Here is a 20,875-nt window from a genome sequence, read left to right as displayed (position 1 = left end):
GATTGTCCTTTCACTTTTTTCCTCCCTTTATTATTTTTCCTCCTTTTTTTTTTTTTTTTTTGGTTTAAAAATCAAGATTTTCTACAAGTAATTCATGATGCTGAGTTTCCCAGACAGTTCCTCCTCACCCAGAAGCTTTAACTCCTCCCAGAATTGGCTCAGTGCTGATGGCCTGTGCAGCCAATCTTTAATTACCATGGCTAAAACCAAGGGAGGGCAAGCAGGGGCAGGTGGTTTCTTTCAGATCCAGCCAATTTTGGAAAGCACTGGCTAAATTCAGCTCTTGTAGTACTCAATGGACAAGCTGAAAAGAACCAGGAGCCCGGTGGAAGGGAGCCTGTGCTCTGCCAGGTTTGTGTCAGGCAGGAGGTAAAGGAGCTCAGCTGGGAGTGTGGGATTATCCTGGACAAGGAGATGTGTGTCTGTGTGCACAGCAAGGACCTGAAGCATTTCTTACACCCATTAAGGCATTTTAGGTCTGTTTCATTTTCCAGAGAAAGGGAGGACAATTCTTGGTTGTGAGAAGAGCAAGGGGAAAGGAACGTATAGATTAAAAACAAAAACCAGATTTTACTGAAGGTTTTGTGGCATCTTGTATTTTTCACGCTGACTGCAGAGACTCGCTTGAAAAAAACAGACTTGAGAAGGCGACCAAAAGGGAAAGAACAAATCAAAACACGCCCCCAGAACTTCCAGCTGAAGGAAAAGACTGAGAAACTCAGCAGCAACAGCCTGTTACAGATCTGCAGGGAATCACAAGGTGGACTGCAAGCTGTCTCTTCAGCCCACCTCGTTTCCTGAGAACGAGCAGGACGTACACACTGATGACAGGCCCAAACCTCTGGCAGAGAGCTCTCTTACCTTTTGCTAATTCTGTAATGTGCCGTCTCCAAGGCTCCCGTTATGGGGTTTGAAATGGTGGCTCGCCTCAGCTGTGAAGCGAACCATCAGAAGTTGCATTACAAGCACAATCTGCAGCCCAGCAATCCGACCATTCAGAAGCCTGGCCAGGGGACAACGCCACCGCCCCGGCACCTGCCCTGCCCTGCCGCCACCCAGGCTGCAGGGCCACGGGGAACCAGGGCAGGCTCCAGCTTTATTAGAGAAAGGTTTCTTGTTTGGTTTTTTTAAGGTTTTCCACAAGTCCTGTTTCTGTGTTTGTAGTAAGAATAGCTGTCTGAATACAGCAGACTACAGCAGCTGGGATTTCTTTTGCAGTGAAATGCTCTGGGAGCAATGCAGTGGTGTGGCACGGGGACGAGTGGTGCTTTGTTACACTGTCCTGCCCCTGCATGAGGAGTTTAACAGGTAAACTCAATCCAGGCAGCACCATAAGCCAAAGGTGAATAAACCATTCCTTTTTGGTCCTTCCTGTACCACAAGCAGCACTGAGCTCCTCTGAGCTCTCAACTTCTGCTTCACCCATGGTCACATTTACACAGAGTGGGAACTCCCGGCTCAAGGCTTTCCTTTCCCTCTGCTGTGCTCCATGTACTTCATGCCTTCCCATCTGTGTTAACATTCCAACTCAGAACCTGACATGTGCCCTTCAGCTCGGTTCTTGGACTACCAGACACTCTGCATCGCTCAGACCTGGAAAGGCTGGCATGCAGAGCCCAGATTTGCAAAGGGCACAATGTCATGCCACCTCCCAAACAACCAGAAGCATTTCTCCACTGTTAAAATACACTAAACAAGCCAAGGCCTCTCCATACCTACAAGAAGGGAGCTCCCAGCACACTGCCTCTCCTCTCCTCCCATGCAGACACATAAAAAAACAAGGCACAAACTACAATTCCAAGGAGACTCCACAGCTGAATAATGAGGCTTCATCCTGCCAGCACGGCAGAAGGCTGGGCACAGATCAGCACTCTCCTCCCAGAGGATGGCAGCATCCCGAGCAGCAGGAAGGAGGAGATGACCTTTAGGTCTCCAGGAACAAAATCCTTTTGCTGCTGAGCCATGCGAGGCCTCAGCCATGGGAATATGGGAACAGTAACTGCATACAGATGCTCCTGCCATAAAGGTCTCCAAGTCTGTGCCATGAGCTGAGTGTTCAACAGGAACACAGCGACCTCAGCAAGCTCAGAGCCTACAGTCACACATTTACAGTTTTCTGCTCTGTAAAGTCATGGTCTGGTCACATTGCACAGGTGTGGAATGCACCACGCTGCAGCAAAGGAGCTCCAACACCTCCAGACCAGCAGTGGGGGCTCTGATTTTCAGCCCTGCAGCAAAGCTGCCTGCCAGGGCAGCAGGAGGAGATGCCTCACAGGTACATGGAGGGAAAAGCTTGCACTTCCTGCTTACAGTTCAGAACGTTACCTCAGAGACCTCAGAACAGAATCACTGAGGTTGGAGAAGACCTCCAAGATAATCAACTCCAGCCTCTGATCCACGCCCACCTTGCCACCCAGTCCAGAGCACTGAGTGCCATGTCCAGCCATTCCTTGGGCACCTCCAGGGATGGTGACCCTGCCACCTCCCTGACAGCCCCTACCAAGGCCTGCCAAACTCTTCAGAGAAGAGATTCTTCCCAATGTCCAACAGCTCAGGCTTCAGGGAGCTTTAAGATCCCCTTCAGGCTCCCTGGTAGGCCAAGAACAGCCTCACTGCCCAGCTGCCCATGAACAACACAGCTCTGGGCCAAGCCAACAGCTTCTCCTGCACTGAATGCTCTTACTCCCCTGGTCTCCATCTGCTCAGCTCATTCTGGACAAAAAAAGCCATTTAGGCCAAAAGCAAAGGAAAAAAGCAGGAAAATTACATTTCTATGAGTTTACATCTTACTTTAGAATTGATGGAAAATAATTTAACTAACTACATGTTCAATGTACATTTGCAGATGCAGAGTTGCACCAACTGGATACAGAAGGCAACTCCATCAGTTTGCTGTTTGCCTTGGACACTGTTTTCTCAGACAGTCGAGCTGCCCTGGATTATTCCTCTCTGAGAAACAAGAACCTTTGCATTCAGTGTCTCAAACAGGGGTGATGAGCCACCATTGTCAATAAGAAGCCAAAACCAACTATGTCCTGCCCTCTTAAAAGCTCTTTCATCTGCAGGCAGCGTCCAAGCCTGGAGACAGTGATGGCCTCGGGTTTAGCTTTTCTATTTTTCACATTCTGTGCTGCTTTAGTGCGTTGGTCTAAGCTCCACATTAAGGGATGGTGAGCTCTCTGCACAGAGCAGGGAGACAAAACAATTCCTTCTCCAGCTGGGGACCAAGGACAAATGATCCAAATCTCAGGCCCAAGAGCACAAACAATGTGGGCTGAGGAGAGAAAAACAAGCAGGATGGGGTTTCATAACCTAAAGCTGTAGCTGGACAATTAACTCCAATATGCAAATGGAGCAGAACTTATCCAAGTGTGAGACCTTGTGACCAGTAATCCATTTTGGGACCATTTTGGTTCATCCTGGGTGCAGCCCTGGCTGGGCTCTTGTGCTGCCCAAGGTGGATCCATGGAGGAGATCCTTTTAATAAATCCCTGCTTCATCATTTAGCATCATCTAATCTCTGTTCTAGGTCAGCCTTCACAAGGCATCAACAGAAGCCAGTCTTGTACCAAAATGGAGACTATAACCATTCTTTCTTGTCTATACAATAAGGTGGCATTCCAGGACCAGAGGAATGGTTGCCTTTCCCTTCCAGACTTAAAGAGGAAAGAAACAAAAGCAGAAAACCAAACACAAGTCAGGAATAATCCAGTCCACCCTCACTGCTTTATGTTTGTTCTCTGTTGGAGACCATTCTCCTCCTCATCCAAACCAGCTGAAATTGTGTCTGCTGGAAGAGCCTGACAATCCTGCACTGCTGGGACCTGGCTCCAGTCCTCACAGAGAATTCCCAGCCTCCTTCCAGGGGTGCCACCAACAGCTGCAAGGTGAGGCAAGCAAGGTGTGAGCTCACTGCACACCCCCTGCCCTCCAGAGCAGCCAGCCACTCACTCACACCGAGCACACGAGGGATTGCAGATTCCAGAGGCAGGGAAGGGTGAGGTATTTACCCTGGGCTTGGCCAGCTCCTTCACGGTCTCGATCTCCTCGTCGGAGATGATGTCCAGGAAGCGAACGATGCGGGGCTTGTCCCACTCGTCCTCCTGCTTGACAGGGCCCAGGATGTACCTGGGGTTCCTGTTCCCATCGTAGTAGCGGCAGAAGAGCCTCTTCTGTCTGCGGGGAGTCTGCAGGGAGGCACAGCAAGGGCCACTCAGAGAGCTGCCAGGGGACATTGGTGTCTCCAAGGGCAGAACACGTCCCGGACGCACAAACAACTCACTCTCCCCACCTCCTTATGTGACAGGTTAAAGAGATGATTTCAGTTTGAGAGGCCAGAGCTCTCTGCACTTTAATGCTGCTGTTCAATACTTCAGCAAGCATTACTTTACACAACCCTACTAAGATAATTCCATCACTAAGAAAACCACCCCTATTTAATTCTGCCTGTAGCTCCGGACCTCCAGCATCCTTATTCAATTAATGACACGGATGGAGCACATCCAAGGCAGCCAGCAGTGCCTGGGGCAGCGTTACTTTCTGTCTACTGAACAGGCCAAAGGGGGAAGAAATCCAACACATGATCCTCAGCTCTGCACACTCATCCAGCTGCTCTAACAACTTCCTTGCTTGCACACCACACACAAATTCCTGACATTGTTTGGTTTCAAACATTTGAGAACAGTCTACTCCACTTTACCATTTTGAGCCCCTCCCCACGGCACAGCATTTCGTACTTCCTTCTCTCAGGCAGGTAATCCTTTTTCTTAACCTCAGTTTCCTTCTCCTGCTGCTCTTCTGAACCCGTGCTGGACTTGTTTGCTTCTTTTTCTTTAGCCATGATGTATTCAAAGTATTTCATGTTCCCGTTTGCTCTTTGATGTTCAGGATCTATGGACAGAGAAACAGACGGGGATCACTGGCAGGGTTCCAGCCCCTGAGGAATCATCCAGAAGTGGTTATTCACAGAAAGCAAAAGGAAACAGATGCACACCACTGCTTCTCCAACCCTCACTGCACATGGGGGTCCCAGCACTGAGGAAAAGGGTTTGGCCACTCCAGCCCATCTCACTTCAGAGGGAGGGACAAGGGAATGGGACAGGGAGAGAGCTGGCACAGCATGACTGGCTGGAAACCTGAAAATACCCTGGGTGGGACTTAAGATTTCTGGTGACAAAGCTTTGTAACTTACAGAATTAGCTTCAGATCTTTAATAAGTGGCTCTTGCTACGTTAGGGTTAGTTCTGAGCTTCCTGGAGCATCCGTTACACAGTCAGTCACCAGTGGAGTATTTACAGGAGAACAAATGCTTTCATTTTTCATGAAGCAGACTCTTATCTCACTGTCCTGTATTCTGTATTTCTTGTTTTTACAGGTGTTTAATCTTCATGAAACACTTTTACATGTGTTTCACCTTCATCTTCAAATTCAGCATGCTGACTTTGTATTTAAATCATCTGCAGAGATTTGACTATCACCAATTTAGTTTCAGTTTCATTACTTTTGGTTTTGCCCCTACCTAAGGGGAAGCAATCTCAACCCAGGAAAGCAAAATGTAGGGAGAGAACCAGATTTCAGACAGGTAAATGTACAGAAGCCATGAAAACCCTTCAGTACAAGCAGCAAATCCCCATCTAAAATGCAAAAACACACTTTGCAAAGCGTAAGAGGAGTCAGATCCCAGGCAAGGCTGCAGTGCCCAGGACAAACGCAAGCAGAGCTGTGTCCCTGTGCCCCTCACCCAGCTCCAGGAGGCGCCTGGTGAGTGCCATGGCCTTGGCCAGGTCCCCCTGCTGGTACACAGCATAGCTCAGGTAGTCCAGGATGTAGACTTTGTCTGCAGAGGACACTTCTCCCTCATCCAGCTGCTTCAGGGCTTGCTCCATCCACAGCTCTGTGTGGTAGTAGTCAGCCTCTGTGTAGGCAATCTTGCCCAGCTCAAAGCAATCTTCAGCTGTTAGGAAGGATTTGTGCTTCACACCTGGGTATTTGGAGCAAAACAAAGAGTTTACACAGGGTTCCAGACCTGTGCTCTGAGAAACATTTGAGTTATTTCTCATTCCTCACAGCAGGGTTTTATTTCTGTTCTCCCACAGCTCCCTTCTGCAGTAGCTGTTTGTTGGAAGTCTCTAAAGCCTGTAAATCCTTGGCACACAAGCACTCAGATGCAGCTTTCCACTGCCAGAATACCAGGGAACAGCTAAATGTCTCTGCCACTAGTGAAAAATCAAATTAAACAAACCTTCCTTCCTCAAAACCCCAACCACTTCCAGCAAGAGCAAAAAGAAGCCAAACTTGAAGTTTCAGAACTGTTTTCAAGGACATCACATTATCACTTTCAAAATGTTACTGAACCACGACTTGTTAGTGACAGCTTGGTGGGGGAGGAGAAGGAAAACATCAGGGAGTAAATTCCCAGCTGCTTGGGATTTTTTTCAAGTCAGTCATTTTTAGAAACATTTTAAGTGACCTCTGAAAGATTAAAGCACTAGTAGGCAAATTACAGATTCCTATTTTTGCCTCTGGAAATACAGGCCCTAGGAAAAACCAAATTTTATCTTGCAAAAGGGAAACAGGACCTGCCAGTGTTACAGCTAGAATTGCATCCCTGATTTCATCTTAACCCATTCTGGGTTTCTACCAGCAGCCCTGCAGTGCTCAAAGAGGGCAGCTGTTCTGCTGTCCACCCCTGTGATGGGCAGCAACTGCAGCTTCCTGAGCCTGAACCTGCAAACCCTCAAAGGACACAATGATTTGGCAGTAGCTGAGATTGTGGACCAAAAGAAATTCCCTGGGAATGAAGAAAAGGAGCACAAACAAGTGACCACATGGGAAGTTCCCCTCTGGAGCTCTCCAGAGTCCAAGCCATTCTCTCCTATCCTGCAGAACTCGCAGGTTCTGCCAGCACGCTTCACTGCACACAGTCTGGACAGCTCATTGCTTCAAAAGCAGCACAACTTCCCCTTGTACTTCTGTGCTGTTTGAAGAAAACACCAACGAGCTGCTCACTGCATTAGGGAGAATCTGCAGGTCCTTGAGCAGGTCTTGAACCAAACCCAAAAGCAAAGTTATGCATCATAACACATAAAGCCAATTACTCCTAATTTTATTAGGCATCTGACCACAGTGAGCAGTTGCAAAAACAAGATGGATTGTACAGAGCTAATTTTTTGCCAGCTGGCACACAGGACTATTTCTGAACAGAGGAAACAAGGAAGACTCAGCTGAGAAAGTTTCCTGACAAAAAAAAAAAAGAAATTGTGTCTTCTCCTGCACAGAGCAGCCTATTAAAGATCAGCTCAGGCAATGCCACACAGGCTCAAGTCTGTGTGTGCAGCATCTCTTGCTCTTCAGTTTACACAATCCCTGAAGTTTAAGCTCAAAGGAACTTGTTAAAATGCATGAAGTTGTGCAATAAAACCAGGCATCTGCCAGTGCAACACAAGGAAAAAACCCCCACCCAGGCAAGGCTTTATTGCTACTGATTTTTATTAGAAACTGTTAACACTAGATTATCTTGCCATAACTAGAGGAAAGATGCAGATTTCAACCAGAAAAAACCACTTTTTTCATTAATTTTAGCCAGCTGAACCCCCTTCCTAATGTTCCCTGCAGGCTGAGCAGTTAAGCAAGGTGGAACAGAGCAAACCATTTGCAATCAGGACATTTAGGAAATGCAAATAACAACCATGGATGGCTCTCACCTGGCAGGTTCCCTCTGGAGAGGGTGTCTGTGTCCAGGTTATAGGTGTCCTGGAGCCTCAGGAGGGCCTTGGCTGCCCCAGTCTGATCCTCATCGTTTGGGAAGAACTGCCTCTGGATTGTCATGTTGGAGATGAAGCCTGGGAAAGGCAGGGAAACACTGCTCACCCCTGTCCTGGGAATTGTGTGAACTCCCTGCTCCAGGGAAAGCCAAAATGCACCTTCACACAAGCCTGACCTGAACTCAGCACAGGCTGCACAGTTTGCATTTGCTTTGGGTGTTTTTTAAAGAAAGCAAAGGAAAAATAAAAAATAAACACTTTTTTTTTTTTTACCCCACCCCTTCAGAAGGGCTCAAGACACAACTGGTGCAGATTTCTGGCTGGCAGGTGCAGAGCCTTTTCTGCTGCCATGTTCAGCCCCTCTCACAGCAGCAGGGAAGCTGAGTGTGCTGAACCCTCATCAGAGCCTTTTCTTTTTGAAAGCTCTGCTTTCTTATAATTCCTTACTACAAACCTCCATCTGGTATTAATTAGCTGATCAGACAGTCTCACAGGTCCATTGTAACCACCCTGGTTCCCTTTTGCTGAGTGTCTTTCACAGTCAACCATTTCATATCCTGCTCCTTACTAAAGAGCTTCCACTCTCGCTGAAGAAAAGAGGCAGCAATTAAGTGTTTACTACACTGATTCAGATTAGTTCCACAAATGCTCAGTCTCAAAAGCAGATTTGCAAATCTAATTCAAGCCCTGACATGTGAAAGGCAACAGGCAAGCACCTGCAGCGAGCCTGTGGTGCTGGATTTTGCTGCAGGCGCACGCACTCACCATCTGACATGTCCTTGAGGACCAGGCTCTCCAGCTCACCCCACTCTGTGTTGAGCCTTTTCATCAACTTGAATGCGTTCACAGGATGGCCCAAAAACCCCTCTGGATCTTTTGTGGCAGTAGCTGTCAGCTGATCCAACTTCTCTGCCCATCTAGAATGAAAATATTCATAAAGTCTCACAGAGATCTGGTGCCGTGCTAGGGAACTGATTGCAAACTACTCAAATGTCTCCACTAATAAAAAAGCCAACCAAAATTCCAAGTTTCTGCATTATCTATATTTAGAGCTCTTCTAAAAGGAACAAGAAGGGCTACTTCCTTTTCCTTTATTAAATCTCCTTCCTCAGCTGCAGCCCAAATCTTGTGCTGCTCTTGCAGTCCTTGCTGGAACCCTGCTGGAAGAATTCCTTCCTACAAGCCCCAGAAGCACAGTACCAGCACTTCCATTATGAGTTGTCAAGCAGGACTAATCAAAAACAAAGCTTTACCCACATTTTCCATCCTTCAATCACCACCCCTTTTTCCCCCTAAGGCTTACAAAAAGGCAGTTCAATGCTTGTCTCATATTATTTCAGGTTTAGACACACACTTACATCTGTGAGATGGCCCTTGCCTCTCAACACAAAGCTCCTGTCCATGCTGAAAGCTTGGATGAAGCAACATCAGTAGTTCTCACACCCCCAAATGAAGAGCCCAGACCCAGTTTCTGGTGCTGCAGCTCCAGCTCAAACTTCTCTAAGCACCACAAGTCATTCACAACCCCAAGGTGCCCCAAAATGAGCAAAGCTTTAAAAATGAAAAGAAATTTTAAAAAAGCAGCTGTACAGCATGAAGAGGTGCAGCAAAGCCCTGCAATCAGGGTAAAATGATGTTGAGGAGCCACACCCCACAGAGAATCCCAAACTCCTGCAAGAAAGCAAATCCAGAATCTGCAGCCTGGAGGGAGCTCTGCCCCTCAGCTGGAGCTCCTCTTGTCCCAGGATCTGGTTTGCCTGGATGCAATCTGCAGGCTGGACCTGAGGCAGGGGGATGCCCACAGCTGGCAGAGGTGCCTCTGGCTGCATCTCCCCACGCTGCCCTGACTGTTCTCCTGCACTCTGCCAGTCCCTGGGGGTTTTCCAGCAGCCACACCAGTGAGGGGCTCCCTCCAAACCAGAGCAGCTGCTGGGGACCAGCTCCAGCTCAAAGCGAGACTAAAAGATACCAGCTTCACCCTGTGCCTTCACATGGCTCAGGGTCAAAGCCTCCCTGCACTTCCCACTGCAGGAGCAGCTCCCAGCATCCTCCAGGTGCCAGCAAACAACGCTGGCATTTTTTTCCCAGGTTCTTTAAATAACTCTCACAGAGCTTGTAAACTCTCCTGAGCTCACAGGGAGCACCTCAGATAAAATGAAAGCAGAGCAGCAACACTTGTGCAGTAAGCTGTGTTCACACACTCTGGCTCGCTCCCTTGTTAATTTGTAGCTGTAAAGAATCTACTTGTAACATTCCAAAGCTGGCAGCAATTCCAAGGCTGTGTTTGATGTGACAAAGAAAGATCTTTCTTCCTGGATGGTGGAACACCAGAAAGTAACACACAAAGGCTAAGATAAAAACCACTCCTCCACCTAGAACTGTTTCAACACCCTCAAGACAGATTCATGCATATTTCTGAAAGCAAGGAAAGCATCCTGTTCAGTGATAAAATAGGTTTATTTCTAGCTGTGATAAAATCTGACACACTGGGCTCTGCTCCTCACATGGTCAGGTCTCTTCTTATTTATACACCAAGCAGTGCTGAAAGGGAACAGCTTACAACAAACACCCAGCACAACCTGCTACTTAAAGCTTTGCCCCAGAGGAAAAATTCCACAAATTTAATCAGCCTTAAGGAAGCATTTTTTGCATAAGGGTGGACTCAAATCATTGACCATTAGCATTGGGACACCAGCTGCTTACTTTTTGATCTGCTCCAGCTTGCTTTCCTCTGCCTTAATGTAATCTTTGAGCGACACGACCAGATCTTTTTCTGTATTAATTAAGTCTGTCATATGACCTAGAAAAAAATGAGTTGGGTGAGTCAAGGAGAAACACAAAATCCTGAGAATTAAAGGCATTTTCCTCTTTTCTACTTCCCCAAAAGTCCTTCTGCATTTGTTAAAACAACCTTGAAGGAGTATCCGAGTAAGACCTATTTTTTTTTTTGAAGGAGAAAATCTCCTGCTGGACCAAGCTTGTTGCCATGGAAATTAATGTAATACTGCATATTTATTATTAGAACTAATTTAGGATTCATTTGGAAAAGGAAATAGTTTGCCACAGAGTAATCTTTCATCCAAGCATACATAATGTAGAGCAAATAAAGAGAAAGCTACAGATATACACAAAGCCTTTGTGTTTGATACACACCACTAATCCAGGGCTTTATTTTTAAGATTACATCCGTGACTTCAAGGGTGCCCTGGCATTAATTAATAATTGCTCCACCTCCTGCAAGCAGGCAGCTGAAGTGGCTCAGCACAAAGGGGTGCAGTGCCCACCAGAAGCCAAGGGTGATTCCAGACTGCACCATGATGTGCCCTTGGCAGCTCACCTCCTCCTTCCACAGGGGTGCAGCACCAAAATCCTGCTTCAATCCCAACACCCTTAAGAATAAATAGTGACTACAAAGCCTAGCCTGGCTCATTGGACCACCCCTGGACTGACTTAAAGCCCATTTCTCCCCAAAGAAAAGCCATAAGTTTCCTAAGAACTAGGAAATGGGTTTAGCTCTGTACCAATAAGGGCCTTGGATGATTAACACATCCTTGCAGAACGAGCTTTGGGGGCTGTCAAGAAACTCTTTTGGCTACACCGAAGCAGTTCTCACCAATGGAAGTGAAGAAGTCCGTGTGGGCACAGGAGAAAGGCAGCAGAAACCCCAGGGCCAGGGCACACCAAACCTTCTTGAACGCCATTGCTCAACAGCTGCCACCTCACCACACACCTGTGAGAGAAACACAGAACAGGTGAAAACCCCTGCTCACCAGAGTGCTATGCACCTCCAGAAAGGGCAGCTCGGTCTCCTGGGGCTGCCACTGCTGCCTGAGGCAGCAGAACCCCGACAGCCTGAGCAGCTCCCACAGACCGAGCCCCTCCTGCTGGCTTTTGCACCTGAGAAAAAAGAATAGCTCAGGGAGGAGGTGTTCAGCAGCACTCTTCTTTCTGGCATCTAAGCCATGCTGCAGGCAGAGCTGCTTTGCACAAAGCACTGAAAGAAACCATCAAACACTGAAAAAAGCCCACAGCACTGATTTAAAATAGTCATTATCAAGGTCATCCACTCAATGGGAAACAAAAAGTTTCCTTTTTTCAGTGAGGAAGATGCCAGTGGAGCAGGTCTGAATGAAAACCCTACATGAGCAGCCCAGAGAGGGAGCCCTGTGCGTGCTCCTGCTGCCTCCGTGGAGCCAAGCTCCACACCTGACACAAAAGGCAGCTCTGTCTGTCCCTGGATCCTGGCTAAGCACCCACAGGCAGTGCTTTCTGCACGGCCAGCTGCCAAGCTCAAGCCTTTCAGGATCCTGATCCCTTCAGCAGCCCAGCATTGCCTGGCTCCTGCATACTTCAGGAGTAATTATGCTGTCGTGGAATTCGCAAGGTTTGCTTTTTTTCCCCCCCAAACAAAAGCTTAAACTTTCACATGTTGTAGCTGGCCAGAAAAAAAAAATGAACTCCAGTGCATGGACTAACAAATTGGTTTACAGCTCTTCCAACAGCACAACTAATGAAGGAAAAAACAAAGAAAAAAAGCAACAAGCTCAGCTGCAGGGTAGTTTGGCCTGCTTAGGGAAGAAAGTAGCATAACCTTAATCAAGCAAAGAACATAGACCCAGGTATGGTATTCACACAGCAAAAGTGCAAACATAACTGTGGGAATCCAGAACATCCCTCCGGGTGCCCTGGATGGCCAGAGCCGCTGGCAGGGGGCTCTGAGACCCTGGCAGCAGCCAAAGACACACGTGGGGTTTGGATCTTAGCCCATGGAGCAAATCACCAACTCTGTGTGAAGAATTACAAGCCACACACACAAGTTTAGGTATTGTATTAGAAGTAGTCACCAAGTGAAAGGAAGGATTTCTGAGTGCTGTACAGGGGGGTTTAAGCCTTGTACACAGGGGTCCGAGTTTTGTACATGGGGGTCAGGGGTTCTAAGATGGAGGGATTTGGGTGTGCCCTGTCCTCCTCCTTTCTCCCTCCTAGCCTCCATGTCTTTGGTGGTGTTGGCACTCACAGATTGGTTTAGAGTAGAAAGTCACCATTCAATACAGATGATTGGCATTGGGGGAAAGGTATAAACATGTAACACGGAATGTGTGATATCAAAGATGGCAGCAGCCCCTGGGAGGGCAGTGTGCCTTTGTCTGACCTGCTGAACGGGCCACAGCAGCTCAGGAGAAGAATCTTTTAGATAAACAACAATAAACAACCTTGAGACCGGACAACAGAAGACTGCTGAGTCTTTCTTTGAAGGGGTTGGAGGAGAGACTTTTCCATCTTTCGGGGTCCCCCCAATCCAGGGGTGAGACCCCACATAACCAGGGAAGTTCAAAAGTTACACTCAAATAAAAACCAGCACAGGTGGTGGCATCGATAGGAACATATCCCTGGCTCTGGAGTGCAGCATCTCTCCTCACACTGCGCCTGAGGCTCAGGAGGCAGCTCCCTCCTCTCCCTGCACCTGCAGCACTGCAGAAGGAGGCACTGGGGTTTGGATTTCCCCTGGGGCCTGCCTGCCTGTGGGACAGGACCAGCACAGCTCCACTGGCACCAACAGGAGCAGCAGGAAATGCTCACGAGCCCAGAAAAGCAGCACAGCCTCCAGCTCTTGTAAAGCGCCCAAAATCTGCCTGACCACAGCTGAAGGGCCAATGCATTCCGTCACATTAGAACTCGCTTTCTGCCGGTGAAAGTGAGAATTTGGACAGGGAAGCCTCCTGGAGTGCCTCTTTCCCCCTCACCAATGCTCTAAAGCAGCCCTGCTGTGCACAGCAGCCTTCCTCACCTCTTCCTCCCCACAGGCAGCCATCAGACTGTTTCAAACATACCTAATCAAAACCCACGGATGTTCTTACTGAGAGCACCGCTCAGCTCCTGTTTCACCCTGCAGAAAGCCAAGTGCCTCCTGCTCATTCAGCACTCGAGCCAACACATCTGTGAGTCGGTGACAAAGCACAAACAGCTTTACTACATCGTAAATATTTGCCAATTTTATCAGCACTGGGAATGCACTGAGCTATTTGTTTACTGCACCCAGTGAAACACAAGAGAAGCCTCGGAAAGTTTCTTTTCTTGCTGTATTAATCAAGATGAAACTTTTTAAAACCACAAAGAAAAACCAATAAACAGAATCACCAAAAAAGTGAAGAAAACAATGTTTCCTCTCCACCTGCTGCTCTTAGGGACAGTGTTCCATCTTGGTTTTCCCCTTCTCCAGCTGCCTTTGCAGCCTGCTCCAACACCAGGCTTCTGCAAACACTGCTGCAACCTTATTCCCTTCTCCTTATCTCCACAGGCACACAGCAGGAGTGACTGGCAACAGCCACAAAACGCAACCAGGGCAATTCCAAGGAGGTACAAACACAAAGTTTCTCACACTTAGGCACTAGAAGAGGCTGCCCAGAGGAACTGGATCTCCCATTCTTGGAAGAATTTCAGAAGGAGCAGAGCTTTCCAACCACTGCAGCAGGACCAGCCACAGGTTCCCAATCAAAGCAAACACAGCTCAGTTCGTGTAGACACTGGAAATCTCCCAGACTCACAGGCTGCCAAGTTAGTAGGTTTTAATTTCTTCCCATTGGTGACATGAAGTAAAACAAGATGAAAATCCTCTCTCCATTACTCCTGTCAGTCTCGCCCTCCTCCTCAGCCGTGTCCCACAAAAATGGCAATCGAGCATCTCGGGGGGGAGGGATCACTGCCCACGCAGGGAAGTGGGAGTGCAGCTGACAGCTCCAACACAGGAGCTCCCTGCCTCCCCTGGGAACGAGCACTGACTAAGCTCTGAAACAGCAAAACACCAGCAGGGGAAGGGGGGGAACAGCAAAGAGCAAACAAACACACGGAGAGAAGGGAAACAAAGCAGCAAGCAGAGCAATGGCACTGCCAAGAGCAGCACAGACTCTCTGAGCACTCAACAAATTTCAACACCACCATTCCAACTGATGTAACTTCAAGGGGTTTTTCTGGGGACTTCCCAGGGTTCAGCTCTGCTTTACAAGTAGAAAGATGCAAGCGGGCAAGCGAAGACAGCTGCAGAGTGACACGTGACATAACCTCATCACGGTCAAGCTCCCAGTGCTCAGTGACCAAGGGCTGAAGATGCTCATGAGCCAAGTCTCCTCACTGCCAGCTCCAAGCTCCCAGGTGCTTACCAGGACTGAGAAAACAGGATAAAAAATGGAAACTGAAGGGCTGTGGAATGGCTCTAACTCAATTCCAAACCAGCTTCTTTATTTAGGTAAGAAAAAGCTGGCCTGCTCAAGATGAAGGCCACGGCAGGGCCAGGAGGCAAAACTTATCACCAAGATCCTCAGCTTTTGATTAAAAGATGGGTCCATTCTCACAATCCTTATGGACCCCACTGCATTAAAATAATAATAAAACCCCTTGACCAGTTAAGCTGAGCTTAGGGGACATGGAGAAGATGGAACCAGAAGTGATAGCTGCTCACTGCCCTAAACCTCTCCCATCTCAAGGACAACCCAAGTTACAGTCTCATGACACAATGTGACCAAAAATACTACTGAAAAGGAAAGAACTTTCCCAAAATAAGTACATTTAAGAACATTTAGCTGCCATCATTGCTTAAAGGTCTCACAGGACAGAAGCACCAGAATCCAGTCCCCAAGTCCTCTAGCATGATCAAAGGCTGTTTTAAAATTAAGATCAAAGCAGTGAGAGAAGAAAGATTCTCTACAACTGCTGCTACCAAAAGAACAGGGTGCACTTTAAGCATCTTTTAATGACAAAGTTACAATATTTCATCTATATATGAAAAATGTAACACAATAAGAGATGAGAATCAATTCCAAAGTTCTACCTATCATTTGCTTCCAAGTTGAAGACAACATTCATGGCTGAATACAGAGCACTTGTGTTTGTACAGAGGTTTATACACAGGGAACTGAAGGGAGTTTTGCCTTGGTTTCCTCCAGACTAAGATGGAATGGACACAGCCCTCAGAGCTCACCTGTTTGAACTTCCCAGGCCAAGTCAAAGAACACTGGGGATGGAATAGAGCAATTATTTTATTAGACACAACAGGTGGGAGGCAAGCCTACTGCTCAAGGATTAGCTGAGCAAATACAGAGATATCCAGGAACATTTTCAGACATTAAAGTGATTGAGGGAGCTGGGGGTGCTCAGCCTGGAGAAAAGGAGACTCAGAGGTGACCTCATCACTCTCTACAGCTCCCTGAAGGGTGGCTGTACTCAGGTGGGGTTGGGCTCTTTCTCCAGGCAGCACTGACAGAACCAGAGCACACAGCCTTGAGCTGCACCAAGGGAAATAGAGGTTGGATATTAGGAAAAAGTTTTTTACAGAAAGAGCGATAAAGAACTGGAATGGTGGTGGAGTCACCATCCCTGGATGTGTTAAAAACAGACTGGATGTGGCACTGGGTGCCAGGGTTTAGCTGAGGTGTTGGGGCTGGGTTGGACTCAAGGATCTTGGAGGTCTCTCCCAACCTCATCATTCTGTGAATTATAAAGAAAGCAGGACAATACCAATGATCACTTGGGTTCTTCCACAGAGTATATTCCTTTAAAGAAAAAAATATTTCCTTATCTGTATCAGCCTCAGCATGAAGGCTGAGGCTTTCCTGCTATAAACCTCTGCTGATCCTCACCCCTTCCAAAGGGTAACTCACCACCTGTCATTTCAGTTAGCCAAGCTGCACTGGGCACCTCGCAATCTGTGTGCAAGCCCCAAAAATCACAGCTTTAAACGCTACATTTTAAAGCCATTCATTATGGAACAGCACTTAAATCTGCACAGGTCAGAGAGCTGGCTCAGGGAGGGAAACAAAGAGAAAGAAGGTTAATTAATCAGTACTGGTTGTGTCAGCACATACTTCAGGAGCAGCGCAGAGTGCTCCGGGTCAAATCAGTTTGGTCCAAGGCATTAAAACGAATCCAGCAAAGGTCCGAAGTGTAGGGCAGTGGGACAGGGAACATGCTTGTCCCCAAAGGCCAGACTCTGCTTCCCAGACAAGCCGGGAACTCATTACCTTCACTCTCCGCCCCTGGCAGAGCACCGTCTGCAGCCCGAGCCAACAGCCCCTGGCGCTGTGGGGAGCTGCAGTGATTTACTCGTTGTAACCAAGTAAATAAATGCCTTTCATTCACTAAAACCTCGAGCGCTGAACCTTTACTTGTAAGTAAGCGAACACTTCAGGACTCTGCATTCGCCAGCAGGAAAAAAAGTAGTGAAACTAAACGCTGGGCAATCCCGAGGGATCTCCCCTATGGGAGCAGCCAGTTTTTCTGGCAAACTGGAAGATTTAGTCTAAGCACATGCGACATTTTTACTATATTATTTTTATTATATGTAATGTTTATTTTTTATATTTTGTTATGTTATTTATAACATTTGTATTATATTCTTCAGCATGCTGAAGGCTCCAGAGTTTCTCCTGCTAGTCAGGCTGGATCCTATCAAAACGGAACGCCATCGCTTACTACAAAGGCATAAGCAAAACTCCACGTGCAGCAGCAGCTGGCTGAGCCCAACCCAAAGCAGCGGCGAGGGAAACCAAGGCAAGCGGCGCTCCCCGGGGCGCAATCCCCGCGTCCAGTAACTTTCCATGCCTCCCAGCAGCGAGCCATGCGCTCGCAGCTCCCGCGGCCGAGGCGCTCCAGCTGCGGGGCCACCGCGCGGGGCGGGAGCCCACCCGCGCCACCGGAGGGCAGCGGAGCCGAGCGGGCCGAGGGGACAACTCCCAGCGGCGGGGAACGGGAGGCGGCAGAGGAGGAGGAGGAGGAGAGGGAGGCGGCGGCCGTGTTTAGTCTGCCAGCCGCGGGGAAGCCGGCGCGCCGGCGCCCTCCCGCCCCCCTCCGGAGGCTGCCGGCTCCCGTTACGTAAGGGCCGGGAGCCCCGGCCGGGACACCGGCCCCTCGCCGCGGGGAAGGCGGGGGGCGGCGGAGCGCTGCCACGTATCGCCCCCACCCACGGCCGGCCGCGCGGCGGCCGCCCAGCCCCGCGGCTCCCTTCCCCCCGCCCCACCCGCCCGGGCACCCTCACGGCCGGCGGGACGGGGCGGCCGGGCCTCACCTGAGCACGGGGGGCGGCCGGGCGGGGGCAGCACCGCAGCTCCGCGCTCTGCCCGGGGGCTTCACGCACTGAGCGCGCCCGGCCCCGCCGCGCCTCTTATAGCCGCGCCCGGACACGCCCCCTCAGGCCACGCCCCCGGGCGGCGCGGCCCGCGCGCTACGTGAGCCCGGTCACAGCGGCGGGCGCCGCACCGCGCATGCGCCGCCGCCACCGCCGCGTCTCCACGTGGGTCCGGCCGGCCCGGGGGGACCGGGCACCCGGGGGGACCGGGCTGGGAACCACCCCCGGGCCAAGGAGTGTGGGGAGCACGGAGCCGAAGCGGTGTTTTTGGAGTAAAAGTTGCCCAGAACGCCAGCCCCGTAGCTTGCTGCCGGGGCAGCCGGGCTCAGCGTCACGGAAGCAGTTAGGCTGCTGGAAAAGAGTCCGGGATCATGGAGCCCAGCCTGGGCTGTGCTACAGCGCCCCGAACCCTCCCAGGCGCTTTAAAAAGCTGCTTGGGTGAGTTTTGCTCGGAGAGATCGATGCTGCCTGCTCATTGCTTTCTAGGGTTTCATAGAGAAACTGGCTGTTTGTTCATTCCTGCGATTCACTTGGAATCAGGGACATTCCTAAGCATTTTCCCCTGTCTCTTTAGATGAGGGTTTCAAGGAAAGGATCACCTCCTCACTAGCACAGCCAGCCTTCCATCTTTGCCCTTTCAATTCGTGGTCACTCCCAGCTGGAAATCTTTCACAACAACAAGTGCTGGCAAAGGCATGACAGGGCCAAACCCCGCTCCAACACACATTTTCAGCAGGGTGACTGCCTTAAAACCCCCTCGTCCAGAACAGGGACCTTGGAGGCTGCAGCGTGGATCCACAGCTGAGATTTCTCCCTGTTCCCAGACTGCCACCTCAGCTGCCACCTGAAGGGACAAAGCCTCGGGTGTTTTGTCCCATTTTGGGGGGTGCTGAGACGCAGGGTGTCTCACAGGAGACACAAACAAGGGCACGAGGTGAATGTAGTCGTTTCTTGTCCAGCTGTGGACACAGATGTGTCCACACAGCTGATGGCAGAGCAGGAAGAAGGCCAGTTTTTAGTGGAACTATCCATCAAAAAATAAGCCTTCCCTTCCTCTCCTTCTGGTCGCCTTCCAACAGAAATACAACTCCTACAACTAGCAGGAAACTCTGGAATGTTATCCAAGCTGAGGCATCCAGCTAAAGCCCCATTATCCAAAGAGTCCCTAACATCCAGCCAGAGATTTAACAGCAGCTTCTAGAGATTTGGCAAAACCTCACACGCTGGAGAGGCACGGGCAGATCTCTTCAAGCGAGGTCTGCTGCTTTCTCATCCTCTTTTGCGCTCTCCAGATATTTTTAGGAAGTGGGGCAGGCAGAGGGGGACACCAACAAGCCCATCAGCAGGGGGCTGAAGGCTCCAGCTCGTTAGATTTGATTAATGAGGTTGCTCAGTCATATTTATATCAACCCACATTAGCTCAGAAGGCCCAGCTGATCAAAAGGTCCATCATATACATAACAGACACGATTCTAACTTCAGAGAAAAGCCAGAATTTGGGTGGTTTGCATCTAAAATTTAATGACAGGGGAGAAGACTACTCGTTAGCTTTCTCTTTAAAGAAGTGGTTTGTCTTTCCCTAAGCTCGTCCTAAAAAAAGAATTTTTTTTTTCTTTCCAAAAAGTTCCTTGTGGCTGGACCACAAGTTTTTGATGTGAATTTGCTGGTTTCGTGTATTTAAGGCAATTAACAGTTGTTTAACAAGTTGTTTTACAGCTGTTAGCAATTCTAATGCTCATTTCTGCTTATTGGGGGCAACTGCAGAGGCACAAAACAGAAAGTAAAAACAAGATTAGTAGTATAACCATTATTAGCCTGGAATTAAATTTTCCAGCTGCTTTTATGGCTTGGAAAAAATCTTTTACCAACACTTAACCCAAATATAAGTATTTTACAATAGAAAATTGAAGAAAAATAATATAGATTTTAGATATAATAGATTTAAGATTAGATATAATAGATTTAAGAAAAATAATAACTTTAGCAACGCAGGACCAAAGATTTACCTTGATCTTGTCCATGTAAGAGATGATGTTCCTACTGCCTGTGTCCTCTTTGCTCCTTTGGTTTGTTCTGCATCAGGAGAGTTTCTGGGATTCATTTCCTCTGGGGCCCAGCCAAAGCTGAAATTGGTAAGCCACAGAAAGCTGTCAGAGACACACTTTTGTGTCCAGGCCCTCACTTCACTCCCAGAAATCTCCCAGCACAGGGTACAATGTCTGCAAGGGGCTGATATAAACAGTTTACAGATGCAACTCGCTCAACTTGGAGCCCCCAAAACGCTTACAAAGAACCAGCTCAAGTGCCAAACCAACAGCTGGTATTTGTGCTCCTTGAATTAAATGATTAGGTGAATAAGTGACAAGCAAGCCTCTGTTTTGAAATCATCCCCCTTGCTTACGTGCTGCAGAAATACCTCCCAGGGCAGTGAAGGTGTGACGCCTGGGGGAGGAGGCACCAGGGATCTCTCACAGGTTGCTTGGCGTGCCCCAGGTCAGAGCAGCAGAAGTGCACTAATCTCATTTCTTATCTTCCTGTGGCACACGGCTGGGCACGATTGGGCTAATCCAACCCATGGGAGAGACCAGAGCCCTGCCCTGCCATGATGCCCTGGCTTTTAGTGCTTCCCGTGACAGGGTGCCCTTACAAACACCTGGCTGCTCTGGGCTGGAGAGGCTGGCCCAAGATTTGATGTCCCAAGCATCTCCCCCAGCTGCTTCTCTCTAAAGCCAGCTCTTCTGGCAAGATCCATATCTGGGGGCAGTTAGGGTCAATAAATCTGTTAGTTTGTTTTAACAGCAGGGTGGATACTTCCCTTAGAGATTATATTTCAATCCTTTATCTTTTTAAGGGAAGATGTGTTTTGTCCATTAATCCAATTAGCTCGCTGGATTAATAAGACTGGGCCTGCTCTGTTTCAGGAAGCATAAAAATAGCAGTCAAGCATAATTAAAGCTAAACTTGTAAGTAACTCTGGTAACGAGGGCACTATTTC

The 20,875-nt window shown here is 48.7% G+C and overlaps 2 protein-coding genes across 10 annotated transcripts in view; both read right to left on the bottom strand.

Moving 5' to 3' along the window:
* Positions 1–17,946, bottom strand: part of P4HA1 (prolyl 4-hydroxylase subunit alpha 1) — a 30,107-nt gene extending 12,161 nt beyond the window's left edge. For 4 of the 8 annotated variants that reach the window (XM_038141397.1, XM_038141398.1, XM_038141395.1 and 1 more), the window contains exons 1-9: positions 17,821–17,946; positions 11,377–11,493; positions 10,467–10,563; positions 8,529–8,680; positions 7,704–7,841; positions 5,741–5,980; positions 4,700–4,890; positions 4,011–4,187; positions 862–932 (exon numbers count right to left, since the gene is read on the bottom strand). In XM_038141397.1, the coding sequence (XP_037997325.1) occupies positions 862–932; positions 4,011–4,187; positions 4,700–4,890; positions 5,741–5,980; positions 7,704–7,841; positions 8,529–8,680; positions 10,467–10,563; positions 11,377–11,464 (1,154 nt within the window). In that variant the 5' untranslated portion in view covers positions 11,465–11,493; positions 17,821–17,946. The remainder of the gene's footprint in view (positions 1–861; positions 933–4,010; positions 4,188–4,699; positions 4,891–5,740; positions 5,981–7,703; positions 7,842–8,528; positions 8,681–10,466; positions 10,564–11,376; positions 11,494–17,820) is intronic. The other 4 variants (XM_038141396.1, XM_038141399.1, XM_038141393.1 and 1 more) reach the window with 1 other exon arrangement.
* Positions 1–20,875, bottom strand: part of LOC119702804 (C-type lectin domain family 2 member D-like) — a 603,052-nt gene that overhangs the window by 499,437 nt on the left and 82,740 nt on the right. The gene's annotated exons all lie outside the window — the stretch shown is intronic.

Source organism: Motacilla alba, chromosome 6 (assembly GCF_015832195.1).
Source record: "Motacilla alba alba isolate MOTALB_02 chromosome 6, Motacilla_alba_V1.0_pri, whole genome shotgun sequence".
NCBI classification, from domain to species: domain Eukaryota; kingdom Metazoa; phylum Chordata; class Aves; order Passeriformes; family Motacillidae; genus Motacilla; species Motacilla alba.
Note: the sequence above shows the minus strand (reverse complement) of the source record. Positions and strands in the feature narration are given on the sequence as shown.